This window comes from Rhea americana, unplaced genomic scaffold, assembly GCF_003343005.1.
Source record: "Rhea americana isolate MKP2758 unplaced genomic scaffold, rheAme1 scaffold_19, whole genome shotgun sequence".
NCBI lineage: Eukaryota > Metazoa > Chordata > Aves > Rheiformes > Rheidae > Rhea > Rhea americana.
This window is the reverse complement of record NW_028186038.1, coordinates 4,101,517-4,127,807: the sequence shown is the minus strand read 5'-3', so window position 1 is coordinate 4,127,807 and position 26,291 is coordinate 4,101,517. Positions and strand designations below refer to the sequence as shown.

General features: G+C 37.9%; 1 protein-coding gene across 6 annotated transcripts in view; it reads right to left on the bottom strand.

The window, feature by feature from the left end:
* The window catches only part of IQSEC1 (IQ motif and Sec7 domain ArfGEF 1), a 329,122-nt gene that overhangs the window by 246,788 nt on the left and 56,043 nt on the right, over nt 1-26,291 (bottom strand). For all 6 annotated transcript variants that reach the window (XM_085302413.1, XM_085302414.1, XM_085302407.1 and 3 more), the window contains exon 2: nt 25,799-25,828. In XM_085302413.1, the coding sequence (XP_085158539.1) occupies nt 25,799-25,828 (30 nt within the window). The remainder of the gene's footprint in view (nt 1-25,798; nt 25,829-26,291) is intronic.

Below are 26,291 nucleotides of genomic sequence, written 5' to 3'. Positions count from 1 at the left end.
CAAGGCTCAGGACTATTGTGCGTGAAGACTGGGCCAAGTCTTCCTCTGTTTGGTAAATTCTAGGATTTATGAAGGAAAGGGACTGTTGTGATTGGACCACACAAGTAATATTTTTGGCCAATCCCTCAAAGCATGAGCTCAAAATTTCAGAAACCATTTGACCAACTTTAAAAAAACTGAAAAAAATACAATCCATTTTTCAGTGTTTCTTCATTACCTTAGCACTCTGGGGGACAGGGCCCATCTTAAATTTGCATGCATGCAGTCAGTCACTTCCCCAGCTAAGCCTAAGCGTATTTCTTGCACTTTTAGTTACCTAAATTCATTTCAGAACGCAGCTTTTCCTATGAAATTATAGCTGTCCTTCCACTTCAAAAATATCTCAGGATATAATTTAAAACATCACTAATAGCATTATTTTATTAATACCAAAACTTCTAATAACAGCGTTAAGTCATTAAACTTCCATTCCTCTGTTTACCAGCTGTTTTGTATTCTGATTCTCCTATTTTCTTCACACAGCGCAGCAACTTTCGTGCATTTCATAAGCAGTTCAGCTTCAGTATCAAGAACAAGATTTTTTTTTTTTTTTTAGCAAGAGAAAACTATGCACCCCTTCACCACTAATATTCCCATCAGCAGAAACTTAGGGAAAAGCAACTTGAGACAAAGATTGTGACCTTTATTTTATTTATTTTTTTTGGGGGGGGGGGGAGGGGAAAGAAGTCACCTCTCATACTTGGTTATTACAGTTCTAATAATAAACTATCAGTATGTTAAACAAGTATCTAGAGCATTAAAGTAATTTGTTCCTCTTAATTCATTTAGGACAAAACAGATTTTCTGAATGTTGCAACCTGAATATCACCTACACCCGCATCTTACTATCATGTGCCTAAGGCTTAAAGCTCTACTTTCCAGGCTACACAGGACACAATTCACTTTGTCAGTGCTGTAAAAGGCGTTAGCTGTTACTTTGTTTCCTTTTCTGAAAAACAAAGTGATACTTTAAAAATCCATCTAATGTTTTTAAACTTTGGTATTGATGCTTTCCACCATATTTGCCAAGATAACCAGACTGAAAATAAAATCATGTATTTCACAGCAGGAAATTTTGTTTTGATATTTTTAGAATGTATTTTTCAAATGCTGCAGGATACTTTTCTTGCAAGCAGTAGCTTGCACACATGCTAAGTTTAATTAGGTATTTTACTGAGGAAGATATAAATAAGTTTTCCCCTCCCAAAGATAATTATATAAAAGGACACCAGCTAGAAGCATTTCTCTTACCAACTGAAGACAGTTCTTCTGGATTTTAAGACAAGGATACCACTTGCAAAGAAGTCCTTGTAAACTGAAACCAGTGCTATATACTTTCACAAAAGAGAATTTAATAAGCAGCACAAGCAATAGTGATGAAAACTTATTCCAGGTTACCTCAGTCCTCCATCTCCCATAGCCTACTGCCTACAGGAGCACTTTGGTCCCTGGCAGCATACACTTTTATGCAGGTTTTCCAATAGTGACCACTCCATGGTTAGACTGCCTGCAAAAAGCCTTATATAACAAGAATTTCTCAGAGAGCCATCACTAAGCTCTTTTTGGTAAAAAAAAAAAAAAAAAAAAAAAAAAAAAAAAAAAAAAAAAAAAAAAAGTTTATAAACCTCTTAAATGCAGCTCTGCACTTCAGTAAAGTTTATTAGTAAGTAATGTGCATTTCAATGATTTCTGAACATTAAGTGGTTAACATTTATTTCAAACCTTAATTATTTTTTGACTGCCAGCTTCATAATTCTCTTATTTATTAGGAACTATTACATAAAACAAAGTACTTACACAGGCACAGATTCAAGTGTTCAAAAAAAGTTCTTCTTTCTGTAATATGGAGAGCCAGCACTGCTTCATTATTCAGCAGAAGGTGTTGACAGAACATGTTTTGTGTTGTTTGATCAGATTTTGTTGAGCAGTASGTTTTCTAAAAATATTTCCAGTTCTGTTTATTGGGAACTTGATTCTATTTTTTTTCTTTGCATAAACCAATTGCATGGCAAGCTACAACACAAGCAATCAGCCAATGTCATAAATATGCCAACAAGCAACACAAAGCATAGAGCAATCACATTTCATTCATCTAAGCTGTAGAAATACCAAAACCTTAAATAGGGCAATGAAACTTCATTCAAACAACATTTATCCTAGAAAAAGGATAAAGCAATGTTAAAAGAGAAAAAGCTACCTGTGCCCACCACAAAACTTGCCAGAGCTCCCCCTTGCAAAAGCAGCTGCAGGAGGGCCACCCGCAGCRAAAGAGAGAACCCAGAGCAGGACAGTTCACAGCCTGAAGACACTCTCTTAAAGCTATCATTATATTACTCAGACTGCAACACAATCACATTATAAACTATGACAAATATCTTTTCAGATAACGTTAGTGTGACAATTCATGTTTTGGAAAAGAAAAAAAACCCTGTAATTTATGTAAGTACTTTAAATCTAAGTAGAAAAGCTGATTTGAGTTATTGTTGTATTACAGCAGTACTTTGAAATGTCAGTTAGTAATCAGGTACTGAAGATGTAGCACATCCCCCCTACGAAGGGGATACAGAAAGCATAAGAAAAGTAGAATTTCTGATGTTGAGAACAGAAGTAAATATGACTGTGGACGTAACAGTTTTGTCTACTAGTAGTACGGAACTTGAATAAGATCTTTAAGACAGTTTCCAAAGCCCTTCAGGCAGCAGAGTTTTCCTTCTTAATCACTGTCAAAACAACCCAGTGTAACTGCTGTCAACTACATTCAAGAAAAGCCTTATGGTAAACAGCCAAAAGTACCTTCAAGAACCAACTGCAACAAAGCCAGTTAACCAAGCCATCTCCCAAGAACAAGCTGCTGCTGGAGTCCGGCTACTTTCTATTATTATTTATTTATTTATTTTAAAATCAATTCATTCCCCTTTCACCCTCCCAAAAGGGGAGAGAGATCTTTTCAAATGCAGAGAAAGGACCAGTCAAGTAATATTTTCAGCTTCTCTACCCAGATGTCTTGCAACTGCTTGCAGAAGAAGGTGTGTGCGCAAGCAGAAGAGGGCCGGGAGGCTCCCAGCCCAGGCAGCTCGCACCCCTGCCCTGGCAGACGCGAGGCCCCTCGGGCCTGCCACGCGGACACCCGGGCCGGGCCCGCGGCTCGCAGGCGCAGCGGCACCCAGCCGAGCCGGGCACTGCAGGGACACAGACGCTTTCTGAAGGTGCTCGGCTTTGACTTGCGCTTACGGCTAGTGAGCAATCAAGAGGAGGAATAAAAAGAAGGTACTTCAAAGAAAAATTTTGGCTTTTTTACCTCTACATGGATTAGACATTTTCTGTAGTTATTTATAGGCCAGTTGAAATGAGTAAGTCACAATGAATGAATTCTTGCTGCCTAGCAGCATTATGTGCATTTTAAAAGGTATAGAACAGCCATTATGGAACTATAAAAAGCAGCAATGGCAAATGGTGCTGTGTTTATCTGGTCACTTGACGTATCAAAATACCCACTAAGTATCAGTACAACAGAAGTGTCTACAAAAGCAGAATTTTGTACCACATTTGGCATACTTGCCCTTATTTTGATAACAAGTCTTAACAATAAAAGATCTTAATTATATGCTATTTTTCAGTGTTTATGAAACCGCAGACCAATAGTCAATAATTAGAAGAAATGCTAGATATGTAAGATTGACTTAAGAGGCAGTTTAGTAAATATTTGAAGACAGACTGGTTTTACTATGCAGCAAGATTGCTGGATGCAATTAAAAAAAAAAAAATCAACATCATAAATCCACACCACAGACATTATTCCCTGAGCAGCCTGTATTTGGTCGAGACTCTAGAGGGACACACTTTAGAAGGAGCTCCTAAAGAGCAACATCATCTTCATTTTTCACATCATATCCACTTTCATTAACCTCACAAAGGAGATTATTTATTTATTATGAAGATATTAAAATGCTCTAAGCCTTCTCTTATCTCAAGGTACTTGTCATCATTTTGTAGAGAAAACTGCATTTAGAAAGCTCTTTGAAGTTGCTGCCACTTCTGTTTAATTACTATTTGCAGCTGACTGGTTCCTTTGTAGACCCCAGATGTACCACAGCACCTCCGGATGTTCCAGCAGCACAAAGCTGTCAAACTGACTGATCTCGCTAATCAAACTTCTCTGTGGCAGTTTTCTTCGCAGCACTCCCTGCTACCTGAACGCTCTGTGGCTGTCACACCTCAGAACCAAAACCCCTATTCCGCTTGAGGATTTGACCAGAGTCCCACTTTCCTCAGGGCCAAACGACATACACAGCTAAAATTCATCCCTGCACACTGTCCTGTTTGGTTGCAATCACCCCTGAGCACAGCCAGGGCACGGCACATAGCTGAGACTATCCCAACTAAGAATTTTGGAAATGGGGGTAATAAATCGTCAGAAATAACAATAGCAATTAGCTAGAGCTCCTTTATATACACCCTCAGTGAAGTCCTTTGCCCTTCAGCAGTGCTTTGAAGAAGTTTCATTTGTTTCATTGATCCTGGTCAGCTTCCTGCCTCCAGCACCTGCCTGAAGAGCCACCATTGGTTCTGATCCAACTCTTCCTTCTCAAGAGAAGGACATGGTCTGCTCTTCCCCTCTGTGTGCAGGGCACAGGGACTGACTTTCCCCAGGAAATTTCTCCTTGCCAGAAGAATGAAGTGCAGTGAGCATCTTTGATGGAGTTATAACACAATAAATGAGGTGGCTCAGCCACAAAGAGCAAATCCGTAGTGAAATGCAAACGTATACAAGTGCTCAAATAGTTATTTCTATTACTTAACCAACCTCTAGTCTCTCTTATTCCTCTATATTATTGAAGGGCAGCTCTCTTTATCTAACTGAAGGTACTCACAATTTAAATTGCTATGTGGTAGCAGTAATCGATTCTGTTTTTAAAAAAAGCTACACTGAGAAGAGCTGGCTGAGTACGCCAAAGCTATCTTACACTGCTGGGACTCAAAATTAATCACTTAAGCCTAGGCAACTTCCATAAAAACAGGTCAGATCCCTTTACCTCCCCTATGTAGGCACCGAGTGCTACTTACAAAGAAGCCAATTACTTTTGTAGACTACTACCAAAAAGTACCATTTTCTCTCTGTTTCCATTTCAGATGTCCTCTTTCATCCCATCCCCTCAACACCCACTAAGTTGCATTACACACATCTTGTCTCAGGCGCCTCCATCAATTCTTTGGAAAAGCTTAGCATTATCCTCACTCAAGTTTAAGGCTGTCTTGGCACTAAACTTTCTCTTCTAACCTGATTTCTTATCTCCTGTCTTGACTTTCCTCATTATCTACTACCTTCCGCCCTTCCCCATTTACTTGCACTGTACACTCATTGAGGGATCTTTTCAACTGATGAGGAAGTTCCACAGCAAATGCATCTTCCCTTCCTGTAACCACCTGCACCACGACTGCCTGTGCTCCTCTATTTCAGCTATTCCCTCTCCACAGGAGAAAGCTTCTCCAGGTGTGCCTGGGTCAAGCTGTTCTCCATGAGCTGTAGCACTCAGACATTTCAGGGGCTGCCAGGTGCTGGTGGTTAAGGGGAAGGAAGAGACTCCATCAAACAGGGTTCCCTGCTGCTGGACACACAGAAACTCACCTATCCCCACATGCGCAGGACTTTGCACATGGACCAACAGATGAACTACATTATACTCACTCTAGTTACCTAAGCCTGTTTTCTTATATAAAATTGGTAATTCAATATTGCAGTTTTTCAACTCTCTTCCAGCATTTCATCACAATTCACCAGAACCCATTCCTCCAAATATCAGAGAAAAACAACCACACAGTTCTCTCCCATTTCTGTAACACTTCCTGGCTGAATATATTAATCATGAGTATGGCAGACATCACTGGGATTAAATATTACTATTTCATGTTTCAGATTTTTTCTTTTTAGTCCTTCATAGGTTTCCACTATATGCTATAGAAAACAGCTATTACCTTTTCTTTAAAAACAAAAAACAAAAAACACACACACAACACATCTTGAAATCCATCACAGTGATATCACTTCAAAGAAGGTAGTATCTTTCCAAAAGAAGTCTCCTCCACTGTTTCCACCACTCAAGTCTCTTACCTTGCACAAAGACTCTAAGCATCCTGTACTTCAGTCATTTATCACAGGAATGACCACAAAAGGCACAAGCAGTGGAAAAGTCCAGTCACAGAGTCTTTAGCAAACCCTTCCCTCCCACAGCAGTCTCCAAGTTTAMAGGTTACCAGCTCGCACTGTTGTGGCAGTTGCGGTACAGAGGTTTGTGTGAAGTAACCCTGCCACTGTGCAATACAAACAAGGAAGAAATTTTCTACAAGAAATATAGCTCATTATTGCTAGTAAGCAGGTCAGCTGAGGAGCTGACAGAAGTCCAGTGCTCTGCAGCACAGACACAAGCACAGCCTCCGTTCAGGACTACGCTGCTGCCGGAGCAGCACCCTGCTTACCTTAGGCAAGTAGGCAGAAATGTTCAGTCTTACCTATTCCCAGTTCACCTCTGGAATAGGTTTGGACTACTCACATGGAAGGTATAGGGAAAGTTTTCAGGAATCCTTGTGAGTATTTCACTAGGCTTATCAAAATTTATTCTGTGGTATTCAGTGTGAACAAGTTTATGTGGAAGATATGACATGATCTTGTTGATCAAGATCTCACAACACCATGTTTATCACTCTTGTAAGATTGCTTTCATCTAAGTACTTTCTAACTTCTCACTGTGCACTTGTACTATTTCATATGCTCTATTTATTCCTTATTTTAAATGTAGGCAGCTTTCATCATTTTCATTTCATTATTAAAGATGTCAAGCTAATAGAACACTAATATCCTGTGTTAAGCTTATATTCCCTCCAAGTATTAGTAGAGAAGTAAAAAAACCAATCTGAACACAGTTTTAAGTTTATATTCATTTAACACAGAAAGGAACACTCACCTTGCCTTCGTAATTCACAACCTTTCCTATTTTGTGCAATCACCTTTTCTGCTTAGTAAGGCACTTGACCACTTCACCACCTGGCTGTTTGAATTTGATCCTGGCTAAAACACAAGCACTTTGTAGCACAGGATCCCAGATCAGGATAGCTGTGGCACTTTAATCCAGAGCAAATCCTTCTGGAACATGTTAATAATCCTATTTGTATTCACCTACTAGTTTGGAGGCAAAGAAAAGCCAGAAAGCATGAGGAGTTCTTGCTCCTTTTCCTGTTATAGTGCAAGTATTGAACGYCTTGTGCTTGTCCTTAATACTACTTCTACCACCACCTTTCTATCTCAGACTTCCAACACTATGCTATCTTACCCAGCAAACCACAGAGGATATTCAAAAGTATTTTTAGATCATATGGAGAGCTGTTGATGCAACTCAGTTGCTTTGGTTGGAGAAGGAAGGTAGGAGGAAGGAAAAAGTAATCAACTACCGCTTAAAAATCACTCCACTAGGAAAAAGTTTAACCTCTAACACACTCCTGTTTTCATTACACGGTCTTCCAAAAGGCAAATCCATACTACACCATCCTTCAGAATTCCAAATTCAATCTGGATTGACATCAAGTGTTCATTTAAAGGTCAGTTAAGCACACATTATGTTCTATAGTAGAAAGGCAATGTTCATCAGCTCAGTTATTGCAAAGTTGAGAGGCAATAGCTACAACTCAGCTATAAATTTAAGCTRGAAAATAAATATCTTTCATTCAAAAAAAATGAGTATAAATGACAAATTTACATTCTATAATAAGAATTATTTAAGGCTACATGAAACTTGCACAGCCTTATTACAAGTGTTTGCCTATATATTCTCCATCATTTAAGGCAGGATAGTTCCTGTTTTGTTATGTTGAAGTAGGAGGTGAAGATGCTCAAGTCAGGGAGAGCTAATGTCATTTGAGGATTTAGAAAGAAGAATGAAGTTACAAATACTTCATGGAAATCAGTACAGACTGTCCATTTGTTTAGTTCTTAGATTTAAGATTAAATTCCCTACTCATATGTTACTTTTCACTGCTATTACTGTTAGGAGAAAGCATGACAAAAATAACCTTGATTTTAACCTATGGGCTTCAGAACAGAAGTTAACATCTCCTGCAGTTTGGATTAAGGGCACTTAGCTTTTTCACTTGGATCAATTTAATAGGCTAATAATTTTCACTTGTAACAGCAACTGAGAACAGCCAAAGTTTAAGATCCATATCTGTCTATCTGAATAAAGAACTATTAATTCATTTGTTTACAGAAGTCTTTCTGCAGCTTTCCAGCCCTCTTCTATAGCCAATTCTCTGTTGACTGGGGCCTAGCAGCCTCCTACATCCTTCCAGACAATAGATAAATTTTGTCACTAGCCAAGCACTGAAACAAAGAAGCAAGACTACCAAAAGCCCCTCAAAACCAAAGCTAGATTCCATTATTCTCTTATCAATTTTTTTGCATTGCCCTATTTTGGTTAGGAAACAGCAGCAGGATCTTTGGCCTTGAATTGATAACAAAGATGCTCATTACTGAATCGTTCATTAAATGCCCTCCAAAAAAAGCCTAAGACAGGTAATGACTTAGAGACAGTGTCAATCTTAAGAGAAGAATGAAAAGCCAACTACTATTCATCTTTGTTCAGTAGATAGATTTTTTCTGTCTGAGGAATTTTATACTACCCAACTTCACATGTCTTTTTTGAAACCATATTTTCAATGACATGATGTAATTTATAAGCTGCAAAGTTTCTTGTACTTGTAGTAAGATACAAAGCTGAGCAACTACTTACTGAACATTGATAACGGTGTTCAAGATTCATTAGCATTTAGGCACATATAGTATATATATGTATTCAAGATCTGACACACTCAACAAGAAAATTTGAGGACAGTACTGTGCCTATGATATTAAGTGCATCTCCAAGCAATCTACCTGTTCAATCACCCTAGGGGATCTCCCTGAAATGTAGCTACAGTGAGCTGAAGTGTTTTTTTTTTTTTTTTTTTTTTTTTTTTTTTTTTTTTTTTTTTTTTTCTTATGATTTGTTTTTACTACTTTCTTACTAAAAAACTAATTCAGATAAAGGGAAGGAAAAGTCTAGTAAATCCCTACTTTTTTCTACACAGCTGCAGCAGCGCACACACTTGTTGGTTCCCAGTATGGAGTTGAAACAGGATGTTAATAGACTATTCTTTTAAGAATGATTAAGATTTGAGAGATAATATGTATTCAGATGCCTTGCATAAATTTCTGTATAAGTACTTCAGTGTGTCTTATTGACACAAGTTGCTAAAATGACTCAGACTGAGTTGTTCCAATACAGGAAATTAGCATTCTTAAAGACATCTGAGTCCTGTAAGTATGCAAGTCATTACATGTACTTAATGTTATAGAATTGAACTACCTCTCACACGCCCTTTTGGATCCACATTTACATTTACATAAATGCACTCAAAAGTTCATATTCTTTTAAGTTCGGTTTAAATCCTGAATATTTAGCACTTAAATCAACATAACATATTATGTCAACTGGGAACGTGCATGTTATTTGAACAATACAGGAAGAACTCAAAGTTCCCACACAACCAAAGATCAGTTTAGTCTTAAAGTAGTGGAAACCATATATCCTGCAAACAGGAGCTAAATGTTACCAAGATTTACTTCAGAGTTGTTTAGCAAAATTTGTAGTTACTATTAAGCGAATGCTAGGAGGGAACAACAGCATAAGCCATGATCATGCAAACCCCTTAAAACATGAAACAGAACTACAGAGACCCAGTGTAGATCCTGAGAGCATTTAATTTTTCCATTTTATGCTATCACAATGGCATTGCTTTCTTATGTCTTCCCAATCTTCTCAAAATTTGTCTATCATTTCTTTTCAAAAAGACTGCTCTTAAAGAAACAGACTTAAATAGTATGTACATTATATTGATAAAGGCATTGCAACCACCGCACATCACAAGAAAGGAAAAGTCATTGACATGACTTGCCTGCTGAAGCAAAGACTTGAAAGGACCATCTCCCCTCCTGTGCAGTTTTTAAAGATTGTAATAAATGAATTGCAACAAAATAAGAGTCTTACCACAGCAAGAGCAAGAGGAGAGAGAAGACTGCTCACTTTGTGGCTAGAGGTACATCCTAGATAGAACCAGCTGCTTAAACAAGGGATTACGCAAAACATCTCCCCTTCTCTGTAGGCCCTTTTGTCATCTCCAAACAGCATGCGGCAGCAAACACATCCAGTGTCAGAGCTACTTCACTGCCACATAAAAAGCCTGTAGTCAGGCCTTATACCAGCATCCCCTCACCTCCACTAGCATGCACAGGTGTCACAAAGCTGCTACCAAGCTCACAATGCCGAGGAAGAATAGTTCCCAGCATCTTCAAATTCTTTCTTGGGAACACAAATAATGTAGAAGAACAAAATTAACATCAAAATCACCTTTAAAATATATGCTTACACAAAGTTACAACCAGGAGTGAGCACATCCTTAAAGAATCTCTAGTGAAACCATTCTTCCACAAAAAGGATAGATATGCTTAACTCTCCACACTTGATTAAGTTTACTCACCTTTGGTTTGCATTTAACTCATCTTCGGTTCGACTGGCAATTACTCCAACAACTGTAGGCATCAGTTGTTCAGTCTGAGCTTGCACCTGTCTGTCAAACATGCTGTACTAGCAGAGTGCCAAGCTAGCACCTGCACAGTCTGTCATAAGTGCATTTTTTGCCCCCTTAAAATTGCAGACTCATTCATTATTATTGCTAGCTAATRGCCTAAAAAATTCCAAATTATTTTCACAAGTGAAAGCACTTCACTTTTTTTGCACTTTCATTCAGCTAGTCAAATAAATCTCTTGCCAGTTCAACACAGCAATTGGCTCATGAGCTATGACCATTTCCTGAGTGCCAGTTTTAATCCTAGTTTTTTTTTTTTTTTTTTTAAGCAGGGCTCAATTGCTGCCAAAAAAAGGGTTCTGTCTCTATCCTAAATGGTCTTGCTACAGAATCTCTGTATTTTGTTTCTATAGCATTAATCTCCCTTTCAACATGTAACTGGACATCTTCAAGGGGATACTATTCTTAAAATTTCTATAATTTTTCTATTACTATTAGTCACAKTCTGGAGCCAAATATTGAAGTAACAAGTTTACAGCTTCATTCAATAAATTAAATTTTATATTCGTAAGTACTCCCCCACCAAAAGCAGTCCAAACTAACAAGCAAAGAGCAGAGAGGAACAAGCTAAGGAAGAACTCTCATGACAGTCTTACTCTGATAAGGTTCTCTAGTCTACGGGCTTTAGCAGAGATAGGATGGCAAATGAGGCAGCATGATGCCACCTTTGGTCTTTATATGTCTTAACTAGTTTCTTTTGCAATATATAAGTTCTAYACTTTTTAAAAATTACAGCATCAGCATAACTCCACCATCTTCCTCCATTTTTTAATCATTTATGAACATGTCCAAGAAAGATTCCTTCAGCTCTTTGGAGCAGAYTGTCCAGCAAGCTAGCCAAAGAATGAAGCCAGAAATTACTGACATGTCCCAGTTTGCAAAGAACCCAGCCTTGACATTAGAGTCCTCTTTGGATTCAGCCAAAATGCTTTTGCATACCATTCCTTGTTTTCCCAGATACAGAGTAATGAAAACTTGCAACTGGCACAYGGACTCCTGCAAGTCATATTTAAGCAGTGCAGACATTAACCATACCTTGGTCCATTTGCTCAGCTTCCGCAGAGCTTTCTTCTAAATGACAGGTAGGCAGCCTCAACAAGCTACCACATAGCTTTCAGCTCTTAGCTCATTTAGTGGCTCTGGTGTTTGCAAGCTCCTCCTGATGGGGCTGCCCTCTGTGCCAAGATTTATATGGGAGTGGTACTACTTAAGCAGCCCCCCCCCCCAAAAAAAAAAAAAAAAAAAAAAAAAACACATCCTACCATAACAGAAATAAGCTTAACAGCAGTCAAATCCATTTCTCAAGTACCTACATTTGGAAAACTGTAATTTGTTTTGAGTTTCAAATAGATTAGTCTCAAAAGGCATGAATAAATAAGTTTTGRGCTTAAAGGATGGCTTCTTAAAAGATTTAAGTTATCATGTTCGTGGAATGAATAGGTATCTGACTAGCTTCTCTTCAGCACCCCAAAGCTGCACACTGCATCATTACTTCCTCTGGTAGCAGCCACGTTACTGCATGAGGACACCCTTTTCAAGATAGCCTTACACATTTCTCCAGTGTCTGAAAAYAAGGCTGTTAAAAGATTTAGATATCTAATTCTTGAGGATGCTATGGAAAGTATTCTCCATGAAAATGGATTACTTCTCCTATACGTAGGGCAGCAATGTCAACTAATTTACAATTAATTCAGGAACGGCAGCACATTTCAGTGCCACAGGATTACAAATAACAATAGCTCATAGTGACATTAGACCAGCTTTTGAAAGTCAAACACTCATTTGCAATAGATAAAGCCTGCAAAGTACTATTCAGATATCTTGCTAATGTTATCTTGGTAGCATTTAGTCCTCTGTAGCTGTCTATCTGAAAAAGTCTATTGGCATTCTGGCAAAGACACACAGTGGTCAGAAGGTTACTTATAGTAGGGCTTTTAAAAGCAGGTTCAAAAACAAAGACTGAAGGAAAAGATTATGAACAAGATAAAGAGCTGTAACATCTCAGGCAGGTCTAGCCTATTTTAGCAGATTTTGAGCATACATTAGAAGCTATGCAAGCTGAAAGCCTCATCTTCACTGCAGAGAGGAAGCTTTCCTTTTATTAGAAGGCTGTTAGTTTAAAGAATTATTGTTGGATTTCTTTTTTTAATTTGCCTTAGCACAAAGGAGACTCTTCCCCCAAACTGAACAGCAGTAAGTCATCTTAATTAATACATATTGTTGGCTTATAGTATCTAAAAAGGAAGAATTTGCTTAATTGAAGTTSAACGTTCATTTTAAAGTGACAGGCTCCAGCCTTTCCCTTTTCTAAAGCTTTGAAGATACAATTAAGTTTGGCTGCATAATAAACAAAAGCACCTAAAGAAGCTGAAGGACTAAAGAGATCTAGAGAACATTCCCTAAACGTATTGCTAGAACAACTCAAAGGAGTTCTTGAGGAATTCTCATCGCTTTTGCGCCATACACAATATTAGAATAGAATCAGAATAACACCAGGAACAAGTTAGCTAGTATTTATCCATCTTCAAAAGATCATATTTTTCCACTTGTCATATGGTGTCTAGTATCTACTGCAGCTCTATCAGTTTTAGCTTCAATGTCTATTTCTGTATAGAGAGACTCTTTCTCGCTTTAAAAATCCGAAGAGCCTTACGCCACTGATAAAGTTGTTAATTATAAACAAATTATAAGGGTATCCCAAGTAATGTGCTTGATATAATCAACAAGAAGCAAACAATATCAAACTGAAGGCAAAAACTGAGACTAGCTGACAATTATTTACAGTCATATTCAGGAAGAGAGGAGAGAGAAAACAGTGGCATCAATACTGGATTTCAGAAAGTGAGGGCATCCATTACGGAGAGAAGTGCATTACTTTCTCCTTTTAATCCAAATAGAAGACAGTTAATGATAGAATAAAGCAAAGCATATACAAAAGGTTAAAGCTTCCAGTTAATCATTTTTGCTAAAAAGTCACCAAAACCTTAACAGCCTTCACATTTCAATTACGAAAGGATGTATGAAAGACTACTTYCTTGTTGAGTTTATTCCATCCAATAAAGGATGATAGATAGCCTCTTTTACAAATCAAGGWAGAGCAATGCAAGTATTAACTGAAATCACCTGAGATGTTCAGCTGCTACAACGATCAGACATCTAATGAAATCCTGTATGTCTTGGTGGACCCAGCAACCTCAAGATCTATGTTATAACTGGATACTAAGTAGCAAATACATCCACAAAGCTTCTGTACTGCAGCATATGAAGACGTCTAGATTTACATTTCACCATTTATCTATGCCCACAGTTACTCTTCTCCAAAATGATTAACTGCCTAACCAGTTCACAAGTCTGCCTTCATGTGTACACTACACATGCAACAGATTAARTTAGAGAAGCGACATGTCACTGTTAAGGTTCTGTCCTGTTCTGCCATTCTTTCCCCAGGTCACTTATCTGAAAAAAATGCAAGTAGTATACCAAGTTCAGATGAAGTCTATAGTTATGATAGGAAAGGAGTCCTCATACTGATGTGCAAGTTCTGCACATTCCACATTACATTTTCAAATAGCTCAGAAAAGACAGAGTAATGGTTTGCATCTATTGTTTTATCACTTAGACTATATAAAYATTTGCCCATTCTGCCTTTTAGAAGGTAACTCAGAGGTTGTGCTTTGGTTTGTTTCAGATTTGTTCATAGCTCATTTGGATTAACCCCTCTACCCAAACCTTACTGTTGCCTAAAGGATAAGGCCAAATAATGAAGCTAATGTATTCAAGAAGTCTGATGAAATAACCTCTAGAACCCCCAGAAGCTTCCAAAACTAAACTTTAAACACAAGAGATGTGTTACTTTATAGCATCTGACAGAAAATAGCATTAGAAACCGAGTAGCCCCTTTCCTAGCTAAAAAAAGGGGGGAGGGGGAAGAGAGAGAGAAAAAAAGAGAGACCTTTGCACAATCAGTATTCTACAGTTAAAACTTCCTGACACTCAAAGTCTCAAAAATCATTCCTTAACAAAAATAAAATTGAGAAGCCTGTAGTGTTAAAATCATTTTACATCTTATAAATAASCTCTCATCACTTTAATACCTGACTAATTAGAATCCCATTGACTACATATAAAGAATGTAATTTGTTACAGTCTTGACTTCAAAAATAGAAGAATATGCAGGCAGACTTAAAAAGTGAGTTAAAACTTTGAGGATAATAGTAAACTCAACCGGTCTACAAGATACCTTATACCCAGCTATACTGAGCATAATAGGTTAGTATCAATTGCACATGTAGCTGTTATTTTCTTTCTCTTTTCTGGTTAGAAGCCTTATGCTCTCCTGAAAGATCACTCAAGTAGGACTGACATCKTCTCTTTTCAACTAATGCACATCTGGAGCTGGAAGCATATGGCCAGAGGCTCTGTTTGTTTATAGGTCTGGTAGCTACATGAAATTCTTTTACCTAATACCAGAAAACTTTTATATAACAGTTCAAAGGTCTCTAAAGTCAACCTGAAATTCTCAACCTGAAATGCCTACYGTAGAAACCTCTCCCACCCACACAACTGGGAATGTTCATGCAGTAACACAGTAAAAAGCTTAAATTATAAAATCAGGAGAATGAAAGCTACAAAAAAAAGTCCTTTAGGAAAGGCTGCCTTGTCCTTTCACTCTTCTGCTGATGCTGAAGGTGACTGATAAAATGCTGGCCTTGCTTGGTCTCTCATTACAGTGTTATGCAGGGAGTTAATATTGTTTGTTGTATTTTTGGAGGGGAAAAATAAAAAATGAATAAGTTTTAACTAAGTACTAAATAAATCAATCCTGATATTTAAAAATTTTGCTTTTAAAGTCAACTAATACTGAGAAATTGAGTAATTTTCATCAAAAAGGTTTTTCGTATGCATGTTAAATATTAGTATTTARTTCAGTAATAGTAAATTTTTCCCCGCAAGACATGCAAAACATAATGGCACTCCACAGCTTGTTTCCCACATTAATTCACTATGAAGGCGGTACCATCAAATCCACACGCAGCTTTTATTGGTATTACATGGGCACACGAGAAAGAACTAGATACCTAATGCTTGCTCGTTATTGCCAACTTCAAAGGATAAAAATCTCTTGAGATTCATCTTGAGTACTCACGTGCCACCTCCCAGAGACAGCTGGCGCTGTATGATCGATAGGCACGGACACACGGATGGGAAGCACTGACAGTTCTCCTTTAACACCAACATCGATTTCAGAATGGCTAGTGGCAAGAGCATCTACATCAACAGTAAAGTACAAGTTAGATACCTACCGATGTTAATGACAAATCAGCCAAGGGCTCTGGGCTGTAAGTAATTCACAGGAACCATGCATTTCTCAAATCCAAGTCTTTYGTCCAACAGCTCTGACCAGGGTTAAGAAACGATGAAGCTGTTCTCAAACAGTTTCCAGCTCTCTAAAACAGCCAGGAGTCTCTGCCTTGGCAGCTCAAGGGCCACTGAACACAGCTCTCGGCACAGTAACCACACAGCAGCACTGCCCTACTCCTGCCAGCATCTCTTCCTCCTACTTTCCTTCCAAGTCTTGCAAGCAAATCATTCAAAATTCRTATCTTACTTTTTAAATTTCATGGGCTATATTAGTCAAATCTTCTCTTGGTGTACCAACATTCAAGTGGGGCAACAAGGAAATAAGCTGTTGGTGGTTTATGCTGTTAGTGGCATATTTTCCATGCCTCTAAATGAGACCGCACTGCCTCTAAAGGCTAGAAAACAGAGCTCTGAAAAGGCAGAGCTACTGAGAATCCTATAAAAAGGTAACAACAATTGTCTTTCCTCTTTCATCACAAAGAGCAATAACTGCAGGAAAGATGATCAATCACCACCTAGGCCACAAATACACATTGCTGACCACTACAAATTTCAGTAGTCCCTAGAAAGTGGTTACATTGCAACTGAAGTGTTGAATCTTTACGCTAAGAATAACATTAGGATACTTGCTGACAGCAAGTTACTACATATTAAGATTAAAACCACAAAATTTTCTTTTTATTCTTATATTAGCATACTACACGGTCCTCAGTTTTGCCAAAACATAGCTTACTGGGTTTATCTTCCATCTACTTCCAATTGCACTTACTGGAATCCTTCCAAAAGCATCATTAGAATAGCTCAGACTGAATCAGATACCTGTCTAAATCATGGTTAAGTTCTAATCCAAAGATCATTCATGAATTACACTTGAATTACACTGAGCCACAAAACTGTCCAGAAAATAGATTTTAAAAGTAAAAATAAAAATTTCCCTTTAAAATTCTCTTGAATAGATAACTTTTTGCTGTCTTTCTTCTGTTGGATAGTTAGTCTAATGATGACTAGAATTGAATAAAGCAATAAGACCAGAAAGAAGCAGAACTATAGAAGTTCTCTCTTCCATTTGATTTTAAGTCAGTGTACAGACATGACATAAAAGTTGYCAAATTGCATCTGAATCAGTGGTTGCTTTAGCCTAGAATCTTAAAGTCTAATGCAGGAAAGAAACAAGGCATGTACAAAGCAGCACAACTTTGGAGTTCTTTTGCCACTGCGCACACACACAGACAAACCATTAACAGAATTCATGGTCTCATTCATATCCTGTCAGTTTACATACACATACAGGTTCCCAACAGTTAGTATAGACTATATTTTCAGTATCCTGGACAGAAAATCATGCCAGTTAAATCTGATCTTGAAGGAAGTCAGGTTTTATTCCTCTCCTTATACTATTACTYAAATATAATCACTTGTCTCCATAAAAATAGGAGATAACTACTTGAAATTCATGAACTAAGCCAACTTCAGATCACATCCTTGCTTCTGGAACACCAGAACTACAGCAGTGAGAGGCTACACGGACCCACTCTGCCACATCCTCGTTTTATAACAGTTCCTCCAGGCGACAGTAGAATCGCACGTGAATCTATGCGGACCAAGGACAGCTTTGCACCGGCCATCACCTGCTACGCTCTTCTGAGGTGCAGATATAATGAGAAGCCAGGAAGGGAACTCCATTTAGCATAAGCTGCAGAGTAGGATCTCTTCATCTTGCTAAATAATAATCCACAAAGCCAGTTGGGGTGCCAGTGAGAACTATCTGTAACAGCCGTGCCAAACGCTGCTCTGACAACACGCTGCTCCTCTTCAGGATGAACGCCAAACATTAGTAGCTGACTTGATTAGTGTGAGAGGGCAGTAACAAAAATTTAACCAAGTAATTACAAGCAGTTCAGCAGATGCTGCACAACCAATTTTAACCAAAGCCTTTGAAGAACACTATAAAGCACACAGGAAGCATTAGCTATTTCACTTTTTTATTCCATTTTTCTTCTTTATATTCATATTCTACCCCCTAGTTTTAGCCTACTTTTCATGCGAAGTCTAACAGAAAAGAACAAAAGCAACTCAGCATTTACCATAGAATAGCAAAATCATGAAGGAAATTTAAACTACTTTATCTACACAAAAGATAAGTCCTGTGGCATTACAAGCACTCAACTTATAAATTAAATTGTACACACATGTTGCTTATTAAGCAAGCCTTATCTTACGTTGTAACCAATGGGACTACTTGCAAACAAGAACAACTCCTGCAAGAATTGAGCATAAAAATTTGCTGCATTGAATTAATGTGAAACCACTTACAGAGCTTTGTCTTTTCAAGATTGCAAATTCAACAACTGCCAGCCTGTCAAGAGAATTCTAGTGAGCACAATCAGCATTTAGAAACTTGCATAAATTACAGCTGTCTATTTCCAGTGGAAATAATTTTAGGCAAAATRCTTGCATATGCTAGTTTATCCACCTGGATGGTATCTGATTTTCACAAGAATCAATTCTACTTTCCAGTAGAAAATATGAATCTCTAACTCACAAGTCAAAACACTAGTATCATACATTGCCTGAGATGAAAGCTTCATTAAATTGGAAACACACTTGTTTAGACAGCTATTACAAAAAAAGATATCCGTTTTCAGCTCTTTTCCCCATTAATTCACCTTTTAGCTTCATGCTATAGTATTTCTTTGCCAATGGAACTATGGAAAACAGTAATAAGGGGGGGAAAAAATCCTTCGTTCATGAAAAAACTTTTTTTCCAAAACATAATTGATGCCACAGCTGTGACTATAAGAAATCACTTACAGTAGCCGAAGCTTTTGAATTATGAAGCATTATATCCACAGATTCTTTAGTACACTGAAAAAACATCCAGAAAAATAAAAATCTTACCACATGACATACCGAATATTCATGGATCATGGTTGCCTTCCAAAGACTGTCAGGTTAAAGAGCTTCCCCAACAATCTTCCTCTAATATTAACAAGCAGATACACATCATACTTTGAAGCAGTTGTGTCTTTGGCTGCAATGCCTGAAAACTAAAACTCAGTTAACTAGTTTGACTATGCTGTCTCAATACAAAAGAAAGTAGTTTTCAACTTGGGCATTTGCAACATAAAAACCAACAGGAGATGTTAAGTACAGGGTATGCTCCTCATTTATATCAACAGAGTTGCTAAATTTGTCTACTTGAATCATCCATTTTAGCCACTCAAYGCTAAATGTCATTCTGATTAATAAGCAACACTGGACTGGCAAGTTTTTTGAAGTGTACTAGCAATTCTGCTTAGCAATACACATATGTAATTTGAAACACATCAACTGTTGAGGCACACAATCAACACTGAAAATCAAAGTTAAGACAACTCAAATTGGGCACTTAAATTAAGGCACTCAGAGTCACCAGGAAATCTTGAAGGTCTTGTTGCAGTTTAGAAWCAATTTCTACACTCTTTCCCAAAACTCAAGTGCTTAAAACGCCACTGCTGACATTGCCAAGTTATTATTCTGAACACAATTACATTTGAGGAAAAAGCTTTCCAACTGGGAATATGTGGCACTTAGAACAGAGGAAAACAAATGTGAGGAAAGAGAAGTATTTGTAAAAAATATAATATTACAGAGTTCAAATCACGACTCTCAGTCAACTAGAGCAAATACATGTCCATGTTCTGCTCCTCTAACTGTTCAAAAGTCTTTACAGAAATCAGCTAATTTGCAGTATACTGAGAGCAGCAGGGCAGAAGGTGGAGGCCCAGAATGGTTTCTGCTGCACTGGGACAGTGACGCAAGATTCTAGTTAACCCAGCTACATAAAATAGCACCACCTCTTCCTCTTCAGCTTAGCAAATATCTTCCATATACTGTCCAAACCTCTATTTGTGTCTACAGGGTAAGACACTGGAACAGAAGTCAAGTCTGCTCTTTGCTGTGTCCTGACCCCTTAACTTCAGGTAACTCATTTTGCCTGTTATCTCCTTCAGTCAGACTTCATTTCAGCTCTTCTACGTGTACAGTCTTCAAGGGATTGGGGCTCTAATTGCTGAGATGAGCTCCAAGACTGTTACTTCCTAACCACAACCAACTTTTTGTCAAAAGGGTTGGCCTTGTAACAAGTAAAATTTCTTCCCTAGTAGCCTCAGTGATTATGACTTCCAGTCCAAAACTGAAGCACAAAGGGATGATTGAAACTAATTGTTCCAATGAAGTCAGTAAATTCCTAAATATGTTAAGTATACATACACACACAAAGAGCATATGGTATGCAGCATATAGGATGAATAGCCCACATTATTTGTGGTTTCTATTCTTGGCCATCTCTAGATTACCAAGCAGAACACACTGTATTGTGGCTTTAAATCATAGCATCTCCAGCAAACATATTACATAGAGCACACTTCTTACATGATTGCAGGTTGCACAGGATGACAGATTATTTTAGTAAGGAATATGAATAGTTACTCCTGATCTTGTTTCCAAAATTTTTAAGTTTTCACTCATTCATGTTATTCTGTAAAAGCAGATATTTCACACTATTTTAGGGGAAAAATTTTATATATTTTTAACATCACAGAGTTAACTATTACAAATGATGTGAATAACAGTTCTGATGCATATGTACTGTTATCCACTTTTTAATTCAAACTAATGTGACTATGTAATTTTAAAGCTGTTGACAACTGCCCAGTCACCTCCTCAGCTATTAGAAATAGTTTCCGTATATTTTATTTCTCTTAGCAGTAAGAAAACTGCCACTTAAATTAACATGTTACAACTCATGTTCCCCTGTATTGCAGAGGGTGAGTCTGAGCTTTRTGTAGAAACCTGTGAGGAAAACTAGTAGTAGGTTTTATTAGCAGTAGACCAAATGACARCTTTCTACATTTTTTGTTTTAGGACTGCAAAAAACCCCACAGGAAAGCATCAATTTATGCAACAGTTAAAGCAGCTAGACACAGCCATCTTTACATGTAGCCACTGAATCATTTAGATCGCAAAGCAATTTACAGACTTACGAAAAACTAATTTAAGGTTTTGTATGTCTTTATTTCCCCAAAACTCGTACTTTGCAGCTTATCAGAGAAGAGGTTGAGTCACACAGTTAAAATAGATCATATTAAAAGGGGAGGGGGAAGGGGGGAAGACCTCTGCTTCCTGCCAGACGTTTTCTCTCTTTGGCTCAATTCCTGAAGTTTGTCAAGGTCTGCTTAACAGCCATTCCTCCCACTCTCCACTCAGCACAGAATCAGGTTGGTATTTCACGATTCTGTCTTACTCCATAGCAAATTAAAATATTAGTCTTCCACTTAATTTAATCTACATTTTCAGAAGAATTTAAGCTTTTTCTTGTATGACCCTCACCACAGAAATCTGTCTTCCATCCTTTTACGCATTAATAATAATCACAGTCTCATTTAGACTTTTCTTTCTGTTAAGTTAAATAATTTGGCTGATTTTTTTCTCCACAGCTAATACTTAAGCAGCCCTATTTATTACTCTCTTCCAGGCTCTCCCCTCTTTGGCTATTTCTTAAATTACGCGGATATTCACAGCACACCACACTGCTCCGGCAGCAGCGCTGCATCCATCACAGTTCATGAGCCATCAGAACCACTTGCTCTTTTGCAATATTGTTACTGACAGTCTACCCCATTTCACATTTCATTTCTCTTTTACAAAGCACACAGTTGAGAAGGAACAAAAATGCTTAGAGGACAAGTCAAAGCCAGCGTCTCACTGACGCTGCACTCCGCGCAGAAGGGCTGCTGCGATGGCAGCTCGGGTCCCCGAGCGGCTCTGCACTGCTGACAGCTGACCCGAGCAGCAGCACCAGCGCGATACCGGCAACGGCACTGAGAAACTGGGGCGAGCAGCAAYGGTCAGCCAAGATGCACCTCACAGCTCGCCTATTTTACGGGAGAAAAAGCAACAAAGGAATATCTAGGGAAATGGTTAAAGAAATCTTATGTCTTAGAGCCACCATGTGACACAGGGCTATTAACCTCTTAGAGCAAGGAAAAATGGGAAAGAAAGTGAGAGACAGAGCACAAGTATTGTTTCTATGCAAGTGTCCTCTGAAACTGTCAAATCATACTACTAAACATTAAAATTGTTTGTTAAACAAGCTGCATTTTCTACTGAAAACATATGAACAAAGGTAGCTAATTAAAAAGAACCACCACAGCTCACTGGCTGTGTTCATTACATCTGAGAAAGTAAAAAATGTTCAARGTAAAATAAGTTATTTTACAGCTTTACCATAAATACTTACATTCAAAAGTTACATGGTATTTACAAAGAGAAAAACTAATGCAAGTTTATCATAATGCAACACTATTATAAGCAGAACGTATAACATCCCTTGTCATTCTACAGAGGGATAATCCATTATTTTTAGTCACAGTTAAGTAGTCACAGAAAAGTCAAAATGACTCTCCACCTATTCTCAACCAGATTATCCAGAATCATATTGCTTTTCTGTATTAACTGTGCCTCTGCATAGTCAGATTAAGTGTTTACTGAAATTCAGGGCCTTTCAAAATCATTCCTTTTGAATAAACTTTTACACCTATGAAAAGCTATAAGGCTTCTGAAAACAAATCCATTATAGCCGTAACTTTTGCAACTCTGCAACAGGATAAAATTCTAGGACGTACAGTATAAGTTGTATCAGATAGTCCAGTATATTATGAAAAAAATAGCTAGCTATTTCAAAACCAGACTCTCAAGTTAAGGCTGATTATACTCATTCAGCTCCAACAGCCATTAAACAGAACTCAGTTTCCAAACCCCAGCCTTACAGACACATTTGGCTTCAGACTTCTGTGGTTTGCTAAACCCAGCTGCCTATCACAAGCTTTAAAAAGATAGGAGGGGGAAAGGAAGAAAGAAAGATTGCCCTCCCTTTTATATCCTATTTCTTCCTCTTATTGCTCATGGAGGCAGGCAGAATTCCTGAACAAGACTCTCCTAAAAGGCTTAATGTTCAGTGAGGACGGCGATGGCTCACATTTTATGGGACAGAAGAGGGGATAGGAATGAGGAAAAATGCAGCTGGCTGCCAAGGTAAATCTACTGTACAAGTTAGTGCCTGTGTCACTCAGGTTTCAGTTCTGACCCACACCGAATTCAAGAGATCAGTTTGGTCCTCTACATACCTGCCAGAAATGCAAGCATAAATGTTAGTTACTGCACTGGTTACTCTAAAACCCATGTCATTTGAGCAGGAAGAAGGAAAAAAGCTCTCTCCTACGGAGCCACTAAACTGTCAAAGGATACAAGCATCTAGTGACAGAAACATATATGCCAAACTTTATTATCTGATCTCAGAACAATCTTCTGCCAGAGAGGAAGTTCTAAAAAAAAGTAGTTGCATCTCACAGGATTTGCTATATTTTTCTCTTTCAAGAGAAAAGAGTCAAATATACTACAACTCTAATCAATACTTTTGCTTATTAACTGCAACCATATTGAGTGAAATTAGCTGGACTTATACCAGATGTCSTGGACTAATCCTGGGACAGTACATGTCACTCGTGGCTCGCCAGCTGCCAGGAGCCCCTTGCCGCAGCTCCCTTTGTGCCTTCCGCTCAGCTTGGCCGAGTCRCTGATACGACACGGTCACCTACTGATAGTGCATGTATTTTGCACTCACATGTCTTTAATTGGATGAGGAGAAATGATGATTTCTTCTCTTCAGCAGCRCTTAAAAGCACTGTCCCCTAAACTGACTTTATCATCTCATTTAAGATAATTAAATTTCATCTATCTAAAAATAAGAAAAAGGAAAATGGTATGAARTAAATTAGCCACAAGGTAAAGAAGCTGCCTAGAGATAAGTGAGTTTTTGTCTATGACAAAATAAATGCTCACCAGGATTTTATGTAGGCAAATGTATAAAAGTATATGCTCAATGACATTTCACTTCTGCTCTGAGGAAATGGTACAAGTAGAGCAGGCCAGGGCTGAAGAGGCCGGCTGAGAGTACTCCTATCTGCTCGAGTGGCCTGCTACTGCGTTCATCTCTGTTAGCCTGACTTCAGGCTATTGCGGCAGTACGGAAGCATGCCTTGGAACAACCCAAGCTCATGCTGAATAACACAGCTAGTTCACTGAAGAAAGGAGGGAAAAAAAAAGAAAAAAAAAAGAAAAAAGACCAAAGTCCTCTACATTTTGTACTGTGCCTGCCCCCTGCCACATCAGCCTCAGTTCATTGAGATGTGCTCTGGCACCACAGGCTGGGCTGTGGTAGAGCTCTATTAAGATTTATTTTTCWGGTAGCATCCAAACCAGCTCCAAAATGGCTTTCAGCCGTGCTTACACAATCTGCTCTAACACACCTCAAAATATGGTCTCCAGTAGGTCAACTCCATTGTTACTAAATGCATTGCAGCAGCAGCCGCTGCTGCGCCACTATTCAAATAACCTAATCCTATAGGAGGTTCAACAGGTCAAAATGAGAAAGAGTATTATAGGTTGAAATGTGACCTCAGTTACATTTCTGTAAATTCACATCCTAGTGAACTTGATTTTGATTTCCAACAGCTCATCAACATTATTGCTCATCAACATTATTGCTCATCAACATTCCTTCCATAGCTTATAAGCATATTGGCAACTCTTGAGAGTTAAAAAAACAGCAAATTAAAAAGGTATCTTGCTGTGATCTGAACTATAGCAGCTAATGGTTTTGTCTAGTTCTGTTACTGTATATTAAAAATACGCTACCACCTTCTGCACACCCTTCACTTGAGGTCAGTTCCACACCAATTTTGATTTCTTTTGTTTTCTTTATTAAAAAAAAAAAAAAAAACAAAGAAAACCCAACCCATCAGCAGATGAAGAGTCCCAAAAATTCTGAAAATAGTAAACTGCGGAATATTAACTCTAATATTTTGGACTTGTTATCATTAATCAATGGCTGCAATCCTCATGAATCAAGGTACCTACTTAAGTGTAAGGGTCTAATGCATATAGAACGTTTTCAGATTCAGTTGTGTAGTTTCAAATTTTCAGCCATGTTTAAAGCACTGTTAGGATATCTACAAGTCTGACTCAGCAACATTTTCAAAGAARGTATATTTAAAAAAAAATCCCAACAAGTATAAAATATTAAATGTGTAAGTTACAGAAGGGAAGTATCTGATAATTACATCAAACTTGCAAATCATCAGAATCTTCCAAGTGCATCAGCAGTATTGTAACAGCAAACGAAGGTTTTCTACATTAGGGAAAGAGGTGGAGATTCTACCAAGAAAGCTAGAACAAGCACATGGACGTTTTTGCCAGCACAGGCGCTGCCTTCGCTGCGATGCAGCACTGCGATGACAGCTGGCTCACTCCTTTGCCAGTCCAAATGGCCCTTGGCTATGCATTTTGATTGAAAACACTCTGAAAACTAACTTTAAGTAGTTATCAGGCTTAATTTTGTTAAGAAATTGAAAAACCATAAGATATAGTCTTTCTTAAAGCATACTGCAGACATAGAGGTTCAGRAAATTCCATCTTATCCATTACTAGACTTATCCAATGAAGAAGATCCCTTAAGCAAAACGCAAAGGGCACRCTAAGTAGAACCAAAATAAAATCACATTTTTTTTAAAAAAAGCATTGTTTCTATTTTGTACTTTTAAATAAAGTAGACCTTTTTAAATAAAGAAAATACGTTCTTAGAACAAGGACAGCATGACAGAAACAAGGAATGACAACACACACATACCTGAGGCTTCTTGAACTTTCACCTTCAGACCTGTAAATTAACACACACAGAGTCAGGACATTATTACTTTCAGCATTTATAAGCCAGCTAGTCTAAAAATAGTACTTCCTTAYGTATTTCTCTCCCATTACATTTCACCTGCTTTCTCTATGGCTTTTTATACTTCCCCTRTTAATTAACCATTTAAAAAACCATTAAAATAACCATAAAAAAAAAATCTACTTAGAATAAATCTCCTAGAAGCTTACAAACGGATAACAGTTGAGGTCAGTAACTGCGTAATTAAATATATGCTGTCCTCCTCTGAATCCTTACAATGATCTTTTGTAAACATACAGTAAAAGACTTATGTTCTGTAATTGTAAATGAAGAACAGTCTCAACATTACTCTAGAAGCAAATTAACTTTTACCTTTTTAACCTTTCATCAGTCTTTAGTCGAAAAAGTCATAGATAAATACATTTAGTAATCTAATCCCCAGACTTAATCAGGG